Raw genomic sequence first — 23,139 nt, 5'->3', positions numbered from 1 at the left:
ACACACGCAAATATACATACCTACACAGCTTTCCATGGTTTACCCCAGACGCTTCACATGCCCTGATTCAATCCACTGACAGCACGTCAACCCCAGTATACCAAATCGATCCAATTCACTCTATTCCTTGCCCTCCTTTCACCTTCCTGCATGTTCAGGCCCCGATCACACAAAATCTTTTTCACTCCATCTTTCCACCTCCAATTTGGTCTCCCTCTTCTCCTCGTTCCCTCCACCTCCGACACATATATCCTCTTGGTCAATCTTTCCTCACTCATTCTCTCTATGTGCCCAAACCATTTCAAAACACCCTCATCTGCTCTCTCAACCACGCTCTTTTTATTTCCAAACATCTCTCTTACCCTTACGTTACTTACTCGATCAAACCACCTCACACCACACACTGTCCTCAAACATCTCATTTCCAGCACATCCATCCTCCTGTGCACAACTCTATCCATAGCCCACGCCTCGCAACCATACAACATTGTTGGAACCACTATTCCTTCAAACATACCCATTTTTGCTTTCCGAGATAATGTTCTCGACTTCCACACATTCTTCAAGGCTCCCAGGATTTTCGCCCCCTCCCCCACCCTATGATCCACTTCCGCTTCCATGGTTCCATCCGCTGCCAGATCCACTCCCAGATATCTAAAACACTTTACTTCCTCCAGTTTTTCTCCATTCAAACTTACCTCCCAATTGACTTGACCCTCAACCCTACTGTACCTAATAACCTTGCTCTTATTCACATTTACTCTTAACTTTCTTCTTTCACACACTTTACCAAACTCAGTCACCAGCTTCTGCAGTTTCTCACATGAATCAGCCACCAGCGCTGTATCATCAGCGAACAACAACTGACTCACTTCCCAAGCTCTCTCATCCCCAACAGACTTCATACTTGCCCCTCTTTCCAAAAGTCTTGCATTCACCTCCCTAACAACCCCATCCATAGACAAATTGAACAACCATGGAGACATCATACACCCCTGCCGCAAACCTACATTCACTGAGAACCAATCACTTTCCTCTCTTCCTACACGTACACATGCCTTACATCCTCGATAAAAACTTTTCACTGCTTCTAACAACTTGCCTCCCACACCAAAGCAAAATATAATATATAATATATATAATATACGTATGTAAGTAGGAGAGATGGCCAGAGAGCGTTATTGGATTACGTGTTAATTGACAGGCGCGCGAAAGAGAGACTTTTGGATGTTAATGTGCTGAGAGGTGCAAATGGAGGGATGTCTGGTCATTATCTTGTGGAGGCGAAGGTGAAGATTTGCATGGGTTTTCAGAAAGAAGAGAGAATGTTGGGGTGAAGAGGGTGGTGAGAGTAAGTGAGCTTGGGAAGGAGACTTGTGTGAGGAAGTACCATGAGAGACTGAGTGCAGAATGGAAAAAGGTGAGAACAAAAGAGGTAAGGGGAGTGGGGGAGTAATGGGATGTATTTAGGGAAGCAGTGATGGCTTGCGCAAAAGATGCTTGTGGCATGAGAAGCGTGGGAAGTGGGTTGATTAGAAAGGGTAGTGAGTGGTGGGATGAAGAAGTAAGAATATTAGTGAAAGAGAAGAGAGAGGCATTTGGACGATTTTTGCAGGGAAAAAATGCAAATGAGTGGGAGATGTATAAAAGAAAGAGGCAGGAGGTCAAGAGAAAGGTGCAAGAGGTAAAAAAGAGGGCAAATGAGAGTTGGGGTGAGAAAGTATCATTAAATTTTAGGGAGAATAAAAAGATGTTCTGGAAGGAGGTAAATAAAGTGTGTAAGACAAGGGAGCAAATGGGAACTTCAGTGATGGGGGATAATGGGGAGGTGATAAAAAGTAGTGGTGATGTGAGAAGGAGATGGAGTGAGTATTTTGAAGGTTTGTTGAATGTGTTTGATGACAGAGTGGCAGATATAGGGTGTTTTGGTCGAGGTGGTGTGCAAAGTGAGAGGGTTAGGGAAAATGATTTGGTAAGCAGAGAAGAGGTAGTAAAAGCTTTGCGGAAGATGAAAGCCGGCAAGGCAGCAGGTTTGGATGGTATTGCAGTAGAATGTATTAAAAAAGGGGGTGACTGTATTGTTGACTGGTTGGTAAGGTTATTTAATGTATGTATGATTCATGGTGAGGTGCCTGAGGATTGGCAGAATGCTTGCATAGTGCCATTGTACAAAGGCAAAGGGGATAAGAGTGAGTTCTCAAATTACAGAGGTATAAGTTTGTTGAGTATTCCTGGTAAATTATATGGGAGGGTATTGATTGAGAGGGTGAAGGCATGTACAGAGCATCAGATTGGGGAAGAGCAGTGTGGTTTCGGAAGTGGTAGAGGATGTGTGGATCAGGTGTTTGCTTTGAAGAATGTAAGTGAGAAATACTTAGAAAAGCAAATGGATTTGTATGTAGCATTTATGGACCTGGAGAAGGCATATGATAGAGTTGATAGAGATGCTCTGTGGAAGGTATTAAGAATATATGGTGTGGGAGGCAAGTTGTTAGAAGCAGTGAAAAGTTTTTATCGAGGATGTAAGGTATGTGTACGTGTAGGAAGAGTGGAAAGCGATTGGTTCTCAGTGAATGTAGGTTTGCGGCAGGGGTGTGTGATGTCTCCATGGTTGTTTAATTTGTATATGGATGGGGTTGTTAGGGAGGTGAATGCAAGAGTTTTGGAAAGAGGGGCAAGTATGAAGTCTGTTGGGGATGAGAGAGCTTGGGAAGTGAGTCAGTTGTTGTTCGCTGATGATACAGCACTGGTGGCTGATTCATGTGAGAAACTGCAGAAGCTGGTGACTGAGTTTGGTAAAGTGTGTGAAAGAAGAAAGTTAAGAGTAAATGTGAATAAGAGCAAGGTTATTAGGTACAGTAGGGCTGAGGGTCAAGTCAATTGGGAGGTAAGTTTGAATGGAGAAAAACTGGAGGAAGTAAAGTGTTTTAGATATCTGGGAGTAGATCTGGCAGCGGATGGAACCATGGAAGCGGAAGTGAATCACAGGGTGGGGGAGGGGGCGAAAATCCTGGGAGCCTTGAAGAATGTGTGGAAGTAGAGAACATTATCTCGGAAAGCAAAAATGGGTATGTTTGAAGAAATAGTGGTTCCAACAATGTTGTATGGTTGCGAGGCGTGGGCTATGGATAGAGCTGTGCGCAGGAGGGTGGATGTGCTGGAAATGAGATGTTTGAGGACAATATGTGGTGTGAGGTGGTTTGATCGAGTAAGTAATGTATGGGTAAGAGAGATGTGTGGAAATAAAAAGAGCGTGGTTGAGAGAGCAGAAGAGGGTGTTTTGAAATGGTTTGGGCACATGGAGAGAATGAGTGAGGAAAGATTGACCAAGAGGATATATGTGTCGGAGGTGGAGGGAACGAGGAGAAGTGGGAGACCAAATTAGAGGTGGAAAGATGGAGTGAAAAAGATTTTGAGTGATCGGGGCCTGAACATGCATGAGGGTGAAAGGCGGGCAAGGAATAGAGCGAATTGGATCGATGTTGTATAACGGGGTCGACGTGCTGTCAATGGAATGAATCAGGGCACGTAAAGCGTCTGGGGTAAACCATGGAAAGTTCTGTGGGGCCTGGATGTGGAAAGGGAGCTGTGGTTTCGGTGCATTATTACATGACAGCTAGAGACTGAGTGTGAACGAATGGGGCCTTTGTTGTCTTTTCCTAGCGCTACCTCGCACACATGAGGGGGGAGGGGGATGTTATTCCATGTTTGGCGAGGTGGCAATGGGAATAAATAAAGGCAGACAGTATGAATTATGTACAAGTGTATATATGTATATGTCTGTGTGTGTGTGTATATATGTGTACATTGAGATGTATAGGTATGTATATTTGCGTGTGTGGACGTGTATGTATATACATGTGTATGGGGGTGGGTTGGGCGATTTCTTTCGTCTGTTTGCTTGCGCTACCTCGCAAACCCAGAAGACAGCGGCAAAGCAAAATAAATAAATAAAAAAAATATATAATATAGTGTATATATGTACATGTCTGTGTATGTTTTCTTAAACTTTGTTCACCACAATAAAAGCTGCATAGATAAATAATAGGGGACAGCAACAAAAATAGTAACCAAATTAAGAAATGTGAGTTATGGGAAAGGCGAAAAGCCTAGGATTTGTCCACCATGGAAGAAAGAAGAGTAAGAGGTAACCTGATTACAACCAGTTTGATGATGTTATCAGTGAACAGTTCTTCGAAAGATGCAAAGATAGAACAACTATATACCATAACAAGAAACTGAGCAAGAAACTTGTCGGAAAGACTGTACAGTACTATTTTTGCCGAGTATTGAGAGATGTAGACGATTCAAAAAATCAGTCATGAGAGTGATTATGGACAATACATCAGCTTAAAAAGTTGTATGATTATAAGGTTCACAACATGAAGTCCCATCAGAGGAAAACAGCATCCCCTTCAGTACAAACAGGTAGGAGACGAAAAAGATAAAGGTGAATGTTTCAAACTTGTAAGATAAAGCTTTAAGAGATACAGCCCCACAAGTACATAATTCTCACACTGTATATTACAAGACAAATTAGTCACTACATTCAAAACAACTACATACACACACACACATAAGCAAGAGTAGGTACAAACAAATGAGTTGAAACAGTGAATGGTGACTGTACACAAAAGTTTAAAACGTTATACAATGGAAAAAATTTAAGATATGGTCCCATAAGTGTACAGTTCCCTCCGATACCATACACTTAGGTAATCATAATCATAAAAAAAGCCAATAACCATACAAAAATTTATAAACATATCTCATGAAAGTCAAGAACATAAATGAACAGACTACAGAAGTGAAATATTGCTGTTAACCATACATAGGCCAATATATGCCACATGCCAAAGTGCCCACGATCAGTGACCTCATGCTCCCTGTGTCTTTCTTCTCTTTCTCTCTCCCTTTGTCTATCTTTCATGAAGTTCATTCATTTTTTTTTTTTCCAAAAGAAGGAACAGAGGGGGCCAGGTGAGGATATTCTAAAAAAAGGCCCAGTCCTCTGTTCTTAACGCTACCTCGCTAACGCGGGAAATGGCGAATAGTTTAAAAGAAAAGAAAAAGTCTGTGTATGTATATACATGTATACATTGAAATGTATAGGTATGTCTATGTGCATGTGTGGACATGTACGTATATACATGTGTATGGGGGTGGGTTGGGCCATTCTCTTGTCTGTTTCTTTGCACTACCTTGCTAATGCGGGAGACAGTGACAAAGTATAATAAATAATAATATATCATCAATATAAAAAAATTTAATTGCAGTGTTTCTTGATAGTGAAAAAGCCTATGACATGACTTGACAAACTGGGCTCTCAATGAAATTGCATGCTCTAGGTTTAAGAGGCAATTTGCCAATTACTATCCAAATTTTTGAACCGACACAACTTTTGCTATCAAATTTACTTCCTAAAATGTTATATCTGGCACTTTTGTGCACGAAAAATGGAATGCTACAACAAACTGTGCCAAGCCTAACTTTTTACGATCATGTTCAATGATTTTCTGTCTGGCATCAGTCCCCAAAAACCTTAAATACCAATTGTTTGCTTATGGCTGTGTTGCACGGCAATCATCAAAAAATGCAGGGTTTGGTTGGTAGGATTCAAGATGTCCTTTATTCCCCCTAACATTGGATCTTACAATGGGGTTTTAAGTTTTCACCTGCAAAGGGAATCAGTGCAATTTCAACCTAAAAATTATAAATCCCAAATTTGCAAATAATAAGATAACCATATGTCTTGAAAATCCAGAACTTTCCAGGTTGCAGTTTCATAAAACTAAATATCCTAAATCATTCAACTAATAGCCAGAGGGATGATAACAGGAAATCCTTATTAATGTTCACCAAATTCCTGATGAAGTCAAAATCAGGTTATGGTTCACAGACATATGCTTTGGCAAATGACTAACCCTCGAGAAGGCTGGATGTAACTGAGAACAAATGCCTAAGAATGTGTCTTGGAGCTGCAGAATGCATGAAAATCATTAGAATGGAAGTGCAAGTCAATGCACTTTTCCTTCAATTCAAGAGTGCCTTAGTTTTGTGTACAGTGTTGCAATAACAAGGAAAAAGAACATGAGCCACCCTGCTTGGAGCTCATCTTTTTAGTATGAGTCATTCCTTGGGAGAGGTGCAGGGCAGGATCATAATACTGGCAGCACCACCCATAACCTCCTAGTTATTAGGGATACTGCACCCTTGGCCATCAGACTTCACTTTCTATGTGTACAAGTAGGCATAGGTGTAGATACACGGAAAGCTGATCAACTGGTGATGAAAAAAGATAGGTGCTTAAGAAGGAATTAACATTCATATCAACACTGGCTGCCTCCCCTTCATCTGTAATCTGCTGGGGTGGAGGTCTACCCGTGACCTAGGAAATTAGATGAGATATTCTGATTATGCTCATGTCTACACTGATGACTCCAAGATGAAAGAATGTGTGGGTGCAAGTGTTTGGATGACTGATCATTCCCTCATGTCCCGCCTGCCTGTGCAGAATAGTTTGCTACTGATTACTACTTTAACTCTAGATATGAAAAATTTGCTATCTTGTCAAACTCTATATCTACAATTAAGGCTATAGATTCAGGTTCACCATATGCAAATGAGATACAAGGCTACAATATCAATAAACTGCATTAATGCCATAAGTCCATTATCTTGATCTGGATGCCTGGTCATTGTAACATTTACGATAATGAAAAAGCAAACAAATTTGCTAAGTTGACTGTGGTCTTATATTTCCTGGAAAAATCATATCTTCTGTGGCAAAGATAGTGGACCAACCTGGGATTACAAAATAATTTCAAACCAGAAATGGGTGACTAACTGACCTCCTACTGCGTTAATGAACACAACATATTTGACCCACCTTCTGCCTTACAACATCAAGTTTTTTACCCCATTTTGTACAGACTGCACCACAATCCTAACTATACAACATAAATTTACTAGATGCCCCAAATACAACACATACAAGAAAAAAACTACTGTATCATAATTTTGTATCAACAAAGGAATCTTTTGACAAAATGTCTGTTAGATGATTCCAACTCAGACTTAATCAATCAAGGTGATTTCTTTCCTCAAAGAGACGGACCTGATGGGTGATGTGATCTGCTATAAATATAGAATTCAATTCATGTTTTATGTAACATTTGCAACAATGCTTTGTTATCTTGTTAGGAAAACTGTTGGTCTCTTTATTCAATATTCCTTCTTCAACCATCTATGTATTATCTAGATTTAGTCAATAACTATTTCATAAATTAACAAGTAGGTATTTCAAACAAGAATATATAACAGCAAAAGAGGTTGCAGGACTAACGACCTTCCTCAAAGGTTGCTATTAAAACCAACAAACAACACTCATATTAACAGATTCCCTATGGCCATCCCAGAACCTTGTCTGTTATATCTTCTGTTTGCCTTAAAACTATCTGTCCCACAAAGTTTAACAAACCTAATAAATTTCTTGGTTGTTAAGGGAAAAAATTAAGCTTACGGAGGGACAGTTTTAAAAAAGTGAAAGGTTTCATAAACTGGGGCTTCAGTGAATGAGGCATTAATATCAGAGGTGACAAACTATCACGTAGGTAATTCCAAGTTAATCATCTTTACACAGAAATCCACAGTAAAGTGACATCCTGCCTATAAATGTTTGGCAAACCATATGGTCTTGACATACACAGATCCTTCACTCGAATAGGCCTGAGGGGCATCCTTCTTTATGAGTCTCTGGAAGGCCTTACTGTGTAGGAATTACAATCATGGGGTCCACCTCTTGAACATTTTCTACTATCATACAACTTCTTAAATCCATGTATGTAAATTTACCATGTTTTCAGTTATTATGTTCCATTCATCCACCACATTCATACTACAAAATTATTTCTTTACATCTTTTTTTGACACATTTTTCCTTGATTCCATGTTGTCCTCTGGTTACTGTATCTCTACATATCTCAAAGACCTGTTCACTGTATGGGAGGGAATGGAAAGATTCCTGCTTTTAAACTGCTTTCAACCAAAGTCTACAGTGAATGTTTTTCAATCCAACACAACCTTCACCACTTTGTAAGCTTCCCTCATGAAAGCAAGTGGCCTTCAAGCACAAAAGTAATTAGCTGGTTAAAACCCAAGCACAGTAATGAATTATGTAAAAGGGCCACTTGAAAAATCTCAAGACATACTTAAAAAGAGATTAAAAGACAAGGCTGTGTGGTCTGTGCAAGACCTTCCTCATACCTGCTTCCTGGGAATGTCGTGCCATCGCCCGAAGATCTGAATTTTGGCCAAGTCTCCCGTGAAGTAGTCCACCTCTTCCTCAAACACCCGCACCAGGTCATCAGCCACCTCCCGTGGTAACAACAGCGTGTAGTCCAGGTCCAGATTATCACGACAGATCTTCCTCCACCTCAAACTGGAAGCTTTGACAGTAGGGAAGGTCAAGTCCAGACCCTTGTAGAGATAGGGGGAACCTGACATGTTCATCTCTGCTGGATTGTTAGGGACGATGCTCACCCCGACCGGGTCAAGGGGTAGTTTACCTGCCTCAGACGGCATGTGTGAGGTGCCACCGTCTGCTGGCCTCTTCCTCTTACTTCTAATCACAAACTGGTCCATGGCTGGCTACTTCAACCTTTACTCTAAGGAAATAAAATGTACAAAAAGCTTTAGTTTGAATTGCATACACATTGAAGTATACAATATTAACCAAAGATACTGCTTTAAATGTGATCTCATACTACTGAAATGTACAACAGCAATAATAATAATGATAATAATAATAATAATAATAATAATAATAATAATAATAATAATAATACCTTATTAACTATTCAAGATTGCTATAGAGCGGGTGGGAGTTAACGAGGCCATTTGGTCGTTTGATCCTGGCGTACCCTCGTTAACACAGCTATCGGCAAATGTGTATGACAACAAAAAATCAGTGGTTGATTAAATTTTACAACACAAAAGGCTGAAAATGTCAATCAATGATGAACAAATTCGAGACAGTAGGGCTTTAACAGGGGAAAATGATGTTTATAAACCAGTTACTCTTGGACACTACCGATATTCTTACAAATCTAATTTTGCTGCTGAGACGAATGAGGCATTTCATCAACATTCAATTTCTTTACGTCTTTTAATGTAAGAAATAAAAATGCCATTAATGAGAGTGGTTTGGACATACATACAGTTCAAATTAGTTTTGCATTGGTTCCCTGCCTGGAGAGTTTTCCCGAGATCAAATTTTGGCGGGGGCTCCACGAAAATAATCAAAAGAACATTTTGTTATAACAAAAATGTGAATTTCTTGAGTGTGATACTATTCATGCGAACATACAAAGCTATTTACAAATGGCTCAAAATGAGATGAAGGTGTGGGGTTTGGTGTGGTTAATGAGGCAGGATTTCTTTTAGCAAAACTAATAATAGCATCTTCCATATTTTCTGGAGTATTATATACTTAGCCTGCAATTAGATGAGTATTTCATCAAAAAAGTGGTTTACAATGTACTTCACCTTCCAGAGAGTATATTTTACATATCACACGGTGCTAAAATGCATCGAAAGTCCAAGACTGGATAGAAAAAAATCCACTCAAAGTAGGAGTATAAAATTCTGCTCGTATCTTGGCCATGTTGGTATTAGCAGCTTGTGAAATACCAGATGCCGAAGCTAAAGCAATTACACCTGACAATTTATACACGTTAATTACACCAAGCAATGCTTTTGTAGGCAGCGTGAATAATTAATCTAGATGTAAATGGGCCAGTTAAAAGGGACTTGGAAGCCCAAGAGGAATGACAAACTGGAGGATAAAGGAAGATGCTGAAGTAAGACGTTCTTGTTTCAAAAGGAATTGCCATTTTGAGACAATTCTTTGTCGACTGAAGATCAGTCATACTGTGTCGACCCAGGGTCACTAAATGGAGAGGACATTGTCCCAATATGTGACCCCTGTTAATGCAACATGACCATGAAACGTGTATTAACGGGACTGCCAAAACATTTTTTTAGGTGTATCAGAGTCATATATGAAAAATACAATAGTTTCAATAGGTAAACTTATATCCTCAGAGCAAAGCCTAATCGCTCGGTGGATCACAGGTGGTTGTTATGTATGAATGCCATGTTGCAAGATCGCACACACACACACACACACACTTGGCGAGAGGATGATGCTCCCTGGGAATTGTACTAACGAATGAATATCATTGGTCATCAACAGAAGACATAGTCGGGCCCAGCATATCTCCTTGAGCAACGCCCTTTTCAAGGACAAACATGTCTAGACTTTGCCACTTGTACCAAGAGCATATGGTTCTTTCAATAAGAATATTTTAACGTATGTCGTAGACTTCTATTAACATACAGAGTACCCCAATAATATACACACTCCTTCTGAAAAGTTACCTCGACGAAGCTATATCACTCGAAGTATACTCTCGTCCAAAAAAACCTTTCTCTTCAAAGGAGTCTGCATTTCCCTGCTACTGGAAGTTGCACTGCAGGAGCCCCTAGAAAGGTATTGGGTAACACCGAGACTTTCATAGAAATTCTTCCTCAAAGTAATTATAGACAGAATAAATCCCCGGCAAAAACTTCAAAATGTGATCTAGATTAAGTAATTGGAAACCTCACCCTGTTCTAAAAAGGTAGAGCCATTTTTCGCTACGACTTCAGCAAAGGCATGTGTTGGCGCTACTGGCCAGAGCGAAATGGGATTCTTAAAATGCTTCACCTTCTTTGAGGTGTTGTGCGCCATTCGCCATGTCTAGGGAAATGTTTGGGACGTCCAATTCTCACTGTCTTATGCAACAACTTAACAACTTAATCAGCTTGTCCTGTCCTTGATGGACAGTAGAGTAAATAGCGGATGAAAGATCATAGTAATAACGGCGGCGAGAGATTCTATAGTGTTCTGTGAGGCTATTTCGTTGGTGTTGGTGATAACTGTAAAGACAATGGTGCTTGCCAAACCCCACTGAGTTTATGGTCTTCGGTGCTGTCAAGGCGCTAGAGCAGTGATGGTAATGGAAGGGTAAGTAAGTATATGGTCACAACAGCAATGATGGTGATGATAGTGTGATGGTGTTCAAAATAGTTGTGGTTGTGGTGATGACGGGGGAAAAAAAAAAATGGCTTTGGTGGTAGCTAGGCCACAGACGGTAGCAAGTGGAGTTGGCATGTCTTCCAACTGATGTTGAAAGTTGAGGGAGATGACTGTGGTGGTGGGGTTAAGTGTGAAGGTAATACCAATGAGGGTTATCTGGGCTTATATTGGGAGGTGGAAGTGATGGTAATGATGACAGCTAGCTAGGGAGGGTGGAGTATTAGCTAAGTCATAACGCATGTGGTGGTGGTGGTGGTGATTTGAACTACTTACTGTCTACACTTTGTGTTTCGTTCTTGGTGGTGGTGGCCGGAGATGGCAACGAAAACCGCAACCAGAGGTCGTTGTAATAAAGAGAAAGAAAAAAAAAATGACATGAAGAACGCAGTTTTTTTTTTTTTTTTTTTTCCCGGGCGAAAATTCGTCGAGAGAATTGCTCTGTCGCGCTTCAAACCTTCCTGTCAAGATCTTGGCTACTCTCCAACTTTTACAGCTACCGTCTCCCTTGCCTGACCTTTAGGATAGGTCCCCAGAGCTGAAAATCTGCACGAACCTGCCGTTCTGGATCTTGAAGGTTAATTAACGGTCACAGGGTCAAGTCCCATCACCACAACACCAGTGAAACCAGGCTGGCTCTCCCCGTCGAGTTTTGAGACAGCGGCCTTCCTCCTCTTGAGCCACAACCAACTTCGTAAATGGCTGTCCTGTATTGCATTTATCCATTTCTGGTTTTATTCTGAAGAGGCGTGTGACCTGGTGTGCACGCTACTATTAGCTAGGTAGATAACTAGTCCTAAGTGTCTAGTACACTTAAAATAAGTAATCTGTTATATATTACTTGAAAAAAAAATGTTAGGCCTGCTAGGCTTCCTCATTATATTATTGTTTCAAGGCCTTACCATGATCTTCCTATTATCTTTAACCCTCCAAATGTCGACTAAACATTACATATATCAATGCTTATGCCAAGGCGGCTCGATGAAAAAAAATGGATTAAGATCCGCGGTTCGTTTAATAATGATAATAATAATAATAATAAAACAGATTAAGCCACGAAGACAGACTGGATTACAGGAGACCAATTTGAATTCTCATAATCCACCGCTTGATTAAAATGAGAATGAAACCTTCATTAGGAAAGAATATTCACAATAAGAGGCTGGGTGCAGTGTAATCCCATGTCAGAGATTAGATTTTTTAAGTAACTTATCTCAAAGTCTGGATTAAGAAAGGATTTGGATTCAAATAGGATTACAGTCGGAATAAATAAGAGAGTCAAAACCTGCTGAATTTGAAAGACAGAGCCTTCAATAGAAGTCTAGAGTTGGCTTATAGAGAAGGTTCGTCGCACTTATAACGCTAACCTAAGTTAGTGGTATTTTGATTTACATATTTCCCTAAAAAACAAAAAAAGAATCGTCTCTTTTTTTTTTCTAACAGACAACATTCCCACGAGTGTAATTTTCATATGTAACTATGTTAAACTTCTGACCAAATCTTGTACATCTGAATTTCAGTTTGCCTCTCGAACTTTGACGAAAGAAAAAGAAATCCTCGTCTGAAATGTACCCTAGCCGTTTTGGCAAGGCTGACCAACCCAAATTCCACCCACGTAATCTATATGACCAACACACAATCCACCCACGTTATCTAACATAAATGTGAATGTGATAAGGTAGGTCAGTCTGCAGTTTTGACCGGCAACATGGCATCTGTGGCAATTTACTCTCTTGAGTTCTGTGGTGGAATTCGTGGGGGGAAAAATATATAATATACGATGTAAATGGTATTTTGTTGGGAGTGGGAGCCCAAGAGTGGGGGCTGTGGGCATGTGAGCGTTATTGGAGAGGTGAGTAACCTGGTGATGGGTGGTGGTGGAGAGAGGAGGGTGAGGAGGTGGTGGTGATGATAATGGTGGTGGGTGTTGGGGAGAAAGAAATTGGGTGGGGAGTGGGTAAGGGTGTGGATGGGGGGAGAGGAGGAGAAGGCTTGACCACCACGTCCTTTCTTGCCTAGGGCCCAAGGGTCGGCTTGTGGGCTCCTCGCTCGCGCGTCCTCTGTAAAGGTCAGCTGGTCGGCCTGTGTTTACCTCCGACACTGCCTAGTAACGGACCATATGGGGGTCTTCTTCTCCTCCCCATATGGTCTTCTCAATCCTTCTCGTCCTGCTACAGGAATGCAAAGGACGAGGCTCCTGGCAACACCGGAGACTGAGCCTCTCTTACTGTAAACATCATACTCAATAACTCAAAAGTCTCCACACGTAATCTGCCTTTCGTAATTTCGTACTGAATTGACCATTCGTTACGATTGGGCTACTCTTGACCAATGAAATCAGTTATGTTGTAGAAAATGAAATAATGGCTCTTAAATTTTTTTTCTTTTTTTCTGGCGAACTCTGGCAGAGCTTAACGTGGCTTTGAGCAAAACGAGAGAGGTTAGGAATGTGGGATAGCAACTTCAAAGCTTGTGAGGAATGTGTGTATAGCTGAAGCGGGCCATGATATGGAATTTAATCATGGAAGAAATTTCTCAAAATCTTAGCTTTACTGCGACTGTATGAGAGCCTGGATTATAGATCTTGAATGAGAATAAACTGCCTTTTTTCACCATAAACCACCTTTCTTATTTTTTTGCACTCGCTAACTATGAAGCGTAAGACAAATTAACAAACACTCTACCGAAAAATTTAGTGATCAATGAAAGCAAATGCATCACATAATGCGACTTTGAAACTTTCCAGCAAAACACTTGAAAAACTGGCCTGCATCAGCAACTCAGCTCCGAATCATTAAACAATGTATCCAAAAGAACTTGTATCACATTTGTCAGTGAAATTAATTTTTAAGAGCCAAGCGGACAAGATTTTTGTTTTTTGAAATTTAAGGAGGCGTGAAATTCGCATGAAAAGCAGATAATTTTTTTTCTCTCAAATTCTCGAAATTATTCATTCTGAGCTTAAAAACATGACGCAGAAGCTTATTTCTTATAGTTTATCTTTCATTAAACAAAAGATCCTTTTGGAGAACTTACGTGGAAGGAAACATTTACTTATCCAATGTCGTGAGAGATGTTTGATGTGGTCAAACCAGATATCAAGTGGACAAGGAGATTCTGTATGGAAAGTGGACTGTACAGTGGGACGCGGAATGAAGAGAATGAAGGTGGACGGTGAGTGTGACCAACATATATATACATTCCATCTGACTCCTGCTGTTCCGCAAAAATCTAATTCACAAGGATATCAACTTAAACTATTCCATTCTTACCCACGCAGCTCGGTTTCAGACGCAAACATTCCAGTAACACACTATATACGAAAACACACACACACATATATATTGGAAAGGGTCACAATTGTGCACGTGATCAAGATATTTCTCTCTTGTGTCTCCCCTGATGATGTGATTATTACACGAAAGTGCACTTGGGAACTTATCGTGTTTCATTTTCCCCGTGGACTCATAGGAATATATATATATATATATATATATATATATATATATATATATATATATATATATATATATATATATATATACATATATACCTTATTCATTAATTCATAATTATCCCAGGACCTCTTGCGAAAGGTACCTGTATCCTAAGGCTGCGCTACTTCCAGCAGCAGGGAAAACTGAACTTCTTAGGAGAAGCTCTTTCAAGAGACTGTACTCCCGATGATACAGCCTCGCTAAAACTAACATTTTACTCGCAAAGCAACCTCATGCAGGCAGAGTCCGGTAACATCTGTTTGTCTATGTGTACCTATATTCATGCGTGTGTGTGTGTGTGTGTGTGTGTGTGTGTGTGTGTGTGTGTGATCATCTTTTTGTATTTTATGGGGAGGAAGTTTTACACTCGTAGGAACCCGCTCTTATACTATAAAAGTATTTCTTTATACCTTTTATAAGAAGTTTCTTACCCGATTATGTATGTAGCGTCATCTCTCAATGAACCATTCAAGATTATGGCAATATTTGGTAGTGTGTAAGTAACTCAAGCGACTGACGCTGACAACGTAATCTTACAACCCTGATGATTCTAAGACGGGAGTCGTGCGAGGTTTACAATTAATATTCTGACGTGTGGCCAACTTGGACATCAAACAACACAGGCAAGTTTTTTGTTTAGATAAATTTGGCAGATACGTGAAGAATTTTGAAACTCATTCTCGTGCGATTAAAGTTAGGGCTCACCTATGGTCATATATATATATATATATATATATATATATATATATATATATATATATATATATATATATATATATATGAGAAAGAAATATAACTACAATGTGGATCAGCAATTCGTTCTCAGTCAGTCTTATAAAAACCAGATCCCAGACCAGGGATGACTGGAATCTTGTCAAATATTACAGGAAAAACTAATATACCGCACAGTGCACTCAGCATATATATATATATATATATATATATATATATATATATATATATATATATATATATATATATATATATATATATACTAATATACCGCACAGTGCACTCAGCATATATATATATATATATATATATATATATATATATATATATATATATATATATATATATATATATATATATATCCTCGGGTAACACCAGGACTTTCTGTACAAAGGTGTGACGGACTTAGCCATCATGTGGTTAAACAACAAATGCGAAGGCAGTTCTGCGAGGCTATACATAACGAAATAGTGAACAGTCTCAGGAGGGAATCTTTCGCTATAAAGGAGTCCATACTGTTGTCCCCGGGCAGCTCATACAACTATAATAACAATTAGTCTGTTAAACAAACCGCTCTGACGTTCCAACAATATTTTGCTCCGTTTTCTTCCAAGAAGATGGGAAGACAACAGCAAAAATATACAGAAAAGCAACCTTATCAAAATACATCTTATGGGATATAATAATTCACTGCCAACGGCTTATATCGTAGATATAAGTTCACTCTTGATTCGATAAATATGGACAAGAATCTAAATCGAAAAAGAATATCATTTCGATGGTTAAATTACGTTAAATTACGGTAAAATTTAACGAAGTTGCGAGTGGACTTGGTTCGAACATTGGGATATCACGTGGAATAATGTAATAACTGATAATAAATATATTGAAAACGTGATAGAATAAAACTTCTCTGCTTTTACACGGTGGGAGAGACAAAAAATAATCTTTTACATAAACAAAAGTGTTGGGGGGTGGCTGCTTTTCAAGTGGGACTGAACCTTTACCATAATCAAATGAGGTTTGGCAAGGTTGCTGACTTGTACTAGGGCTTTGCCTTTCCTTTCCACATTCGTAAATACTCTCCATTGTCTCTTCTTTTTTCTTTTTTTTTTTTCATTTCGTTCACCTCTCTATATTTCAATTAAGGCCTGGCCTTGATGTGGACTTCTGTCCGTGACTGGAGCCTCCAGCGTCGAAAAAAATATAAAACACAAATATATCAAAAACATCATCAACTGAAGGAAATTTAAAACATCCGAAAAGTTCGTTTAATCAAAAGATTCACGTGAATATCAATGCGAATATTACTACGTCATTTCAGTTTCTAAGAAAAAAGAAATCTATGTCACGAACTCAGGGAAAGACGCAATATATATATATATATATATATATATATATATATATATATATACTATATGAAGAGGTCAGGAACGTAATATTTTTTTTTCGCACGACACACACACACATACATATGTATATATATATATATATATATATATATATATATATATATATATATATATATATATATATATATATGAAATGTTTTACACAGCATCATGGGAACCCAAGAGAGGAATGGTGTCGGCCTTAGGTCGTCGAACTCTAGCATCTACTATGGTACTAGGATCCTACTACAGTAGTTCCCCCTGGTGCTAGGTGTTCTCACAGCCAAGTAAAGAAAACTGGCTCACCGATTTGGGACATTTCTTCCTTACAATCGACCTAACAGTTTATGGCAGGCTTAATCCCTAGTGTGGATAATACAAATAAGTATTTTTCTCGTCGAATGTGTGACATAAGACGATTCCACCCGATCTCAAAGAGCACAAAACTAATTTTCAAGATGAAGAGGAAGTTAAAAGAGTTTTCAAAGGAGAGAGAATTTGTTTCCGGTGGCAGCCTAAACTGGTATACAGTATTATATAATCCCCCCCTTGCCCTTGCCCCTTCGTGTGCTCGAAGAACAGAAACAACGGTGTCTGCTAACAGAACAAGAAGAACAAGGTTGGGTACGTTGGAAACCTCTCATTACACCGTGAATTATAGCCTAGCCCATCTACGTCAGTCTGAGAACGAACTTAAGGTCGCCATCGCCCATCCTTTAAGAGCTCATAATACGATCCGGTTTTAATGGTTAAAAAAGAAAATCGTTTAATAAAAGCATTATATGCTATAAATGGGGTATCTAGGCTCATTACAAACAAAGTCATGATTCATATATCTAGAGAGTAATGAACCCAAAAAGGAGCCTTCACTACATTACGTAGTGCAAATAAAATCAAAATATGTTCTTAGTAAAGTTATAACGAAGCAATAAATTTGACGACGAACAGGTTGCACTCCAGATGGCCTAACTCAGATTTATTCTGTAGATTTTCCTGTGAAGCGTCAATTGAATAAACATTAAATCACAATTTGAACGTGCGAGCAGCAATGGTAACTTGTTCAATTTCTTCTACAAGATGAACACGAAGATATATACCTTGAGTCTGTATCCCTGTCAGTGGATGGAAAGGAGTACAGTCTTGTTCAGCACCTCACTACAGAGGGACAATCCAAGAACAGGAGGGTTTCTAGCCCCCCCCCCCCCCTCGCCTTGTTGATATTAGCAACCTATACGCCAGGCAGGAGATACGCTGGTCGTTTAATATTTACTCGTGTGAATTACGTAGTGCTAAGTGAAGGACAGAGGGGATGTTTAAGCTCCATCAGCCTGATGTGAGGCACAGAAAGGAAGATAAAGAACCCGGGGGCAGGGAAGGGAAATATGGTAGGTTTTATGAGGCTGCCTCACTCATAGCTCTCACTACCGTACTCTTTCTCCCGACACCCAGCCCCTTATTCCTCCCCGACGGTGTGTGTGTGTGTGTGTGTGTGTGTGTGTGTAGGGAAGGGGTTGGCAAAGGGTGACGTACGCGTTAGAAGTGGAGAGAACGAGGAGATCAAATTGGAGATGAAAGGATGGCGTGAGGGTGATTTTCATTAGTCGGGGTCTGAGCGTCCAGGAGGGTGAGGAGCGTGCACAGGATAGGATAAAATGGATAAGTGTGGTATACAGGGGTGGACGCCCTGTCAATGGACTGAACCAAGGAAGGTGAAGCGTCTTTGGCAAACCTTGGAAAGGTCTGAGGGACCTTGATGTGGACAAGGAGCTATGGTTTCGGCGCAATACACACGACACACCTAATTATTGCATTATAAATGATACAAAGTAATGACTAGCGTCATAAGATCAAACAAATTATTGATCACGAAGGGAAGCAACAGGTATCTCAGCGTGCGGTCACTACAATTGATGGCTATGTTGGATCACAGCCAAAGGACACCTCATCCTCAATCTTCGTCCAAGACATAATAAAATGCCAACTTTCCTCCCCTCGTATAATTATGCCTCTCGTTAAACCCATCACCAACAGTTTAACAAGAGAGTCTTAACTGATGAAAAAAAAAAAAGAGAGAAATAAAGCAGCAACGTATTGTAAGAACGTAAACATTGAAGAGCTTAATTAACTCCCGCAGTTATTATTGTCAGCGAACGTCCCAGCGGGGCATAAGCCAGCGTCCACTCGGTTACCAGCGGGCAAAAATGATTTAATCATTATTCTTCGTTGTCAAAACCCGACTTCACTGTATTATACGGCCATATTCATGTCTCATAACGTAGGTACAAACGCAAGGTAAAACAAGAGACAATCTGATGATACATTCAAGAATGACTACGTTAAAACGCCAATCAAATTTTCACTCAATATTTAAACAAATATTACCACAGCTCGTGCATTTTCTACCATCAAATTTTATATTAAAGAATAAGATTGTAGAAATGTAAATAATCGATACAAGATGTTAATTAGACATGAGATTCATTATATATATATATATATATATATATATATATATATATATATATATATATATATATATATATATATATATTTTCTTTTTTTTTTTTTAATACTTTGTCGCTGTCTCCCGCGTTTGCGAGGTAGCGCAAGGAAACTGACGAAAGAAATGGCCCAACCCCCCCCATACACATGTACATACACACGTCCACACACGCAAATATACATACCTACACAGCTTTCCTTGGTTTACCCCGGACGCTTCACATGCCTTGATTCAATCCACTGACAGCACGTCAACCCCTGTATACCACATCGCTCCAATTCACTCTATTCCTTGCCCTCCTTTCACCCTCCTGCATGTTCAGGCCCCGATCACACAAAATCCTTTTCACTCCATCTTTCCACCTCCAATTTGGTCTCCCTCTTCTCCTCGTTCCCTCCACCTCCGACACATATATCCTCTTGGTCAATCTTTCCTCACTCATTCTCTCCATGTGCCCAAACCATTTCAAAACACCCTCTTCTGCTCTCTCAACCACGCTCTTTTTATTTCCACACATCTCTCTTACCCTTACGTTACTTACTCGATCAAACCACCTCACACCACACATTGTCCTCAAACATCTCATTTCCAGCACATCCATCCTCCTGCGCACAACTCTATCCATAGCCCACGCCTCGCAACCATACAACATTGTTGGAACCACTATTCCTTCAAACATACCCATTTTTGCTTTCCGGGATAATGTTCTCGACTTCCACACATTTTTCAAGGCTCCCAAAATTTTCGCCCCCTCCCCCACCCTATGATCCACTTCCGCTTCCATGGTTCCATCCGCTGACAGATCCACTCCCAGATATCTAAAACACTTCACTTCCTCCAGTTTTTCTCCATTCAAACTCACCTCCCAATTGACTTGACCCTCAACCCTACTGTACCTAATAACCTTGCTCTTATTCACATTTACTCTTAACTTTCTTCTTCCACACACTTTACCAAACTCCGTCACCAGCTTCTGCAGTTTCTCACATGAATCCGCCACCAGCGCTGTATCATCAGCGAACAACAACTGACTCACTTCCCAAGCTCTCTCATCCCCAACAGACTTCATACTTGCCCCTCTTTCCAAAACTCTTGCATTTACCTCCCTAACAACCCCATCCATAAACAAATTAAACAACCATGGAGACATCACACACCCCTGCCGCAAACCTACATTCACTGAGAACCATATATATATATATATATATATATATATATATATATATATATATATATATATATATATATATATATATATATATAATAATAATAATAATAATAATAATAATAATAATAATAATAATAATAATAAGCTCTGAGGGCTACATGGCAGTGAAAGCCAATACCACCTTCTTATAATCAAAGTCAGTATTATTTTGACAGCTATGCAAGGTCTTCTAACTTATAGTAAAGTTGTTAATCGTAAACGCTAGACTGCAAGAAGGTCTCTCGCTTCCATCGCTCGCTCATAGATGTCGCCTTTGAACACAAGAGGTGGAGAAGCCTTTCTATTCTATTATCTTGTCCTCAATTATACAGATTGCTAATCCAGGTGACGATTACCTCCCTCCGGTAGATAACCTTGTCATAGACCATCAGATATCGTGTCCTACCGTCTTTCTCAGAGGATGAAAAGCCGGGCTGTACGCACCAGTGTGTGTGTGGAAGTGCTGGAAACATGAAAAATAGTGTGTTAGATTAGGGCTCCTACTGTATCACAGGGGGTTATTTATTTGGTGCTCTACGGGAGAGGAATGGGAGGGGGTCCCTCAGGGTCATGGGTGACCGACAGCCTCCCCCCCCAAACACACACACACACGCACACACAAACGCATGCACGGAGGACGCACGAAGCTTCGCTTGCTTCATGAACAGTGAAGCAACAGGCATCTAAAGCTAGAGCTTTGTCCGCTTCATGAACAGTGAAACAACAGACATCCCAAGCTTTATCCGCTTTATGGACAGTGAATCAACAGGCATCCGAAGCTTTACCTACTTCATGAACAATGAAGCATAGGCATCCGAAGCTTTATCCGCTTCAGCGAAGCAGCGAAGATGAAGCTTCCAGACGGGAAGACAGAGAGAAAACAAAAGTCAGAACTTCCGGAAGAAAACGGAAAACAGAATGAAATGACATAAAAATAGAAAGCAGTTAAGAGACAGATAACATGAGATAACAGGATAAAATGAAAAAAAAACTAAAATAGGAAATGTTAGAACTAAAGACAAGAAAGAAGGTAATTGAGAATAAAGGAAGAATTATCTGGAATAATGGAAGCAAAGGCAGAAGAAAAAAAAAAAGCATAACTATAGAGAAAAAAGAGATAGAAAACGAAAGTGAGAAATGGTATGAGAGGGAATAAAAGAAGGAGTGGGATACAAAGAAAAAGCGGATGAATAAACGACAAACGAAGAGGGAGAAGAAATATAAAATGGAGAATGATACTTAAAAAAAAGAAAAGAAGGGAAAACAAGACAATGCCAAAACAATCTGTTAAAAGTTACGGTGGTAGGGCGAGGAAATGTCTTACAAAATAATAAGAAAATCTCGAGAGACAACGAAAAATCGTTCGTGGAAACAAGAAAACATAGGAAAGACTACGTATAAAATATCACAGAAAATGGAGAAGAAAACGATAAAAAAAGGGTTCCAAAAATGAGACCCAAGAAAACAAAGGGAAATGGAGAGGTGTTTTCTGGTAATTAAGAAGAGAGAGAATAAGAGACAGAGGGAAGAAGGAAGAGGAGGAGGAAAAGGAGGAGGAGGAGGAGGAGGAGGAGGAGGAGGTGATAAGAGGCAGTTGAGACGTTGGTAAACAGTCGCCTCTCAGACATGGAGTTGAACGGACCCTGGGACAGTGAGGGGTGGTCAACATGATGGACCAGCCAGGCTGCGGGGGTGTGGAGTGGGGCACCTCCACTCCCACACACCAGATGTGGAGTGGGACCCTCAACTCCCACACACCCAATGTGGAGTGATACCCCTTCACTCCCACACATCAGATGTGGATTGAAACACCCACTCCCACACATCAGATGTGAGGTGACACCCCTCCACTCTCACACACCATATGTGGAGTGGGGCACCTCCACTCCACACACCAAATGTGGAGTGGGACCCCTCCACTCCTACACACCAGATGTGGATTGACACCCCTCCACTCCCACACACCAGATGTAGAGTGTGACACCCCTCCACTCCCACTCACCAGATGTGGATTGAAACACCGCCACTACCACACCAGATGTGGAGTGGGACACCCATACACTCACACACACCAGATGTGGAGTGGGACACCCCTTTACTCCCACACACCAGATGTGGAGTGGGACACCCCTTCACTCCCACACACCAGATGTGGAGTGGGACACCCCTTCACTCCCACGCACCAGATGTGGAGTGGGACACACCTTCACTCCCACACACCAGATGTGGAGTGGGATCCTCCACTCCACCTGTCGTGGAGCGCAGCTCCTATGCCGACCTGGGAGATGGACACATGACCTCACAGAGTACGTGGGAGTGTATGGGGAAAAACAGGTACCAGGGGACCTGGGAGTGTAAGAGAAATGTAGTGGACTAAGGCCCAAGCCAGTCAGTAGCTGGTGGAACACGCATGTCCACCATTTCCATCTCGTAACTAACTCCATTCCATAAATTCACTACGCTGCTCTCATACCATAAAACTAATCGCTTAAATCTTTTAAAAGACCTTTTTATTTTCAAGGTATTTTCTCTGGTTACTCTTATCTCTACATCTCTCGGAGAATGGCTCAATGTCCCGGCATTAAAACGGGTTTAAAAACTTTACAGTTGTAATCAGTTTACACTCCTTCATCCACTCTCTTTAAACCCAGGATGAACAAATTGACCTGTGT

General features: G+C 40.3%; 1 protein-coding gene across 6 annotated transcripts in view; it reads right to left on the bottom strand.

Moving 5' to 3' along the window:
• LOC139749197 (DNA oxidative demethylase ALKBH2-like) overlaps nucleotides 1-23,139 on the bottom strand; it is a 620,232-nt gene that overhangs the window by 16,411 nt on the left and 580,682 nt on the right. For 5 of the 6 annotated variants that reach the window (XM_071662873.1, XM_071662872.1, XM_071662875.1 and 2 more), the window contains one exon: nucleotides 8,266-8,666. In XM_071662873.1, coding sequence (XP_071518974.1) covers nucleotides 8,266-8,643 — 378 coding nt within the window. In that variant the 5' untranslated portion in view covers nucleotides 8,644-8,666. Of the gene's footprint in view, nucleotides 1-8,265; nucleotides 8,667-8,846; nucleotides 8,866-23,139 lie in introns of those variants that run through there. The other variant, XM_071662877.1, reaches the window with a different exon arrangement.

This window comes from Panulirus ornatus, chromosome 6 (assembly GCF_036320965.1).
Source record: "Panulirus ornatus isolate Po-2019 chromosome 6, ASM3632096v1, whole genome shotgun sequence".
In the NCBI taxonomy this organism is placed as follows: Eukaryota; Metazoa; Arthropoda; class Malacostraca; order Decapoda; family Palinuridae; genus Panulirus; species Panulirus ornatus.
This window is presented reverse-complemented; position numbering and strand designations above follow the sequence as displayed.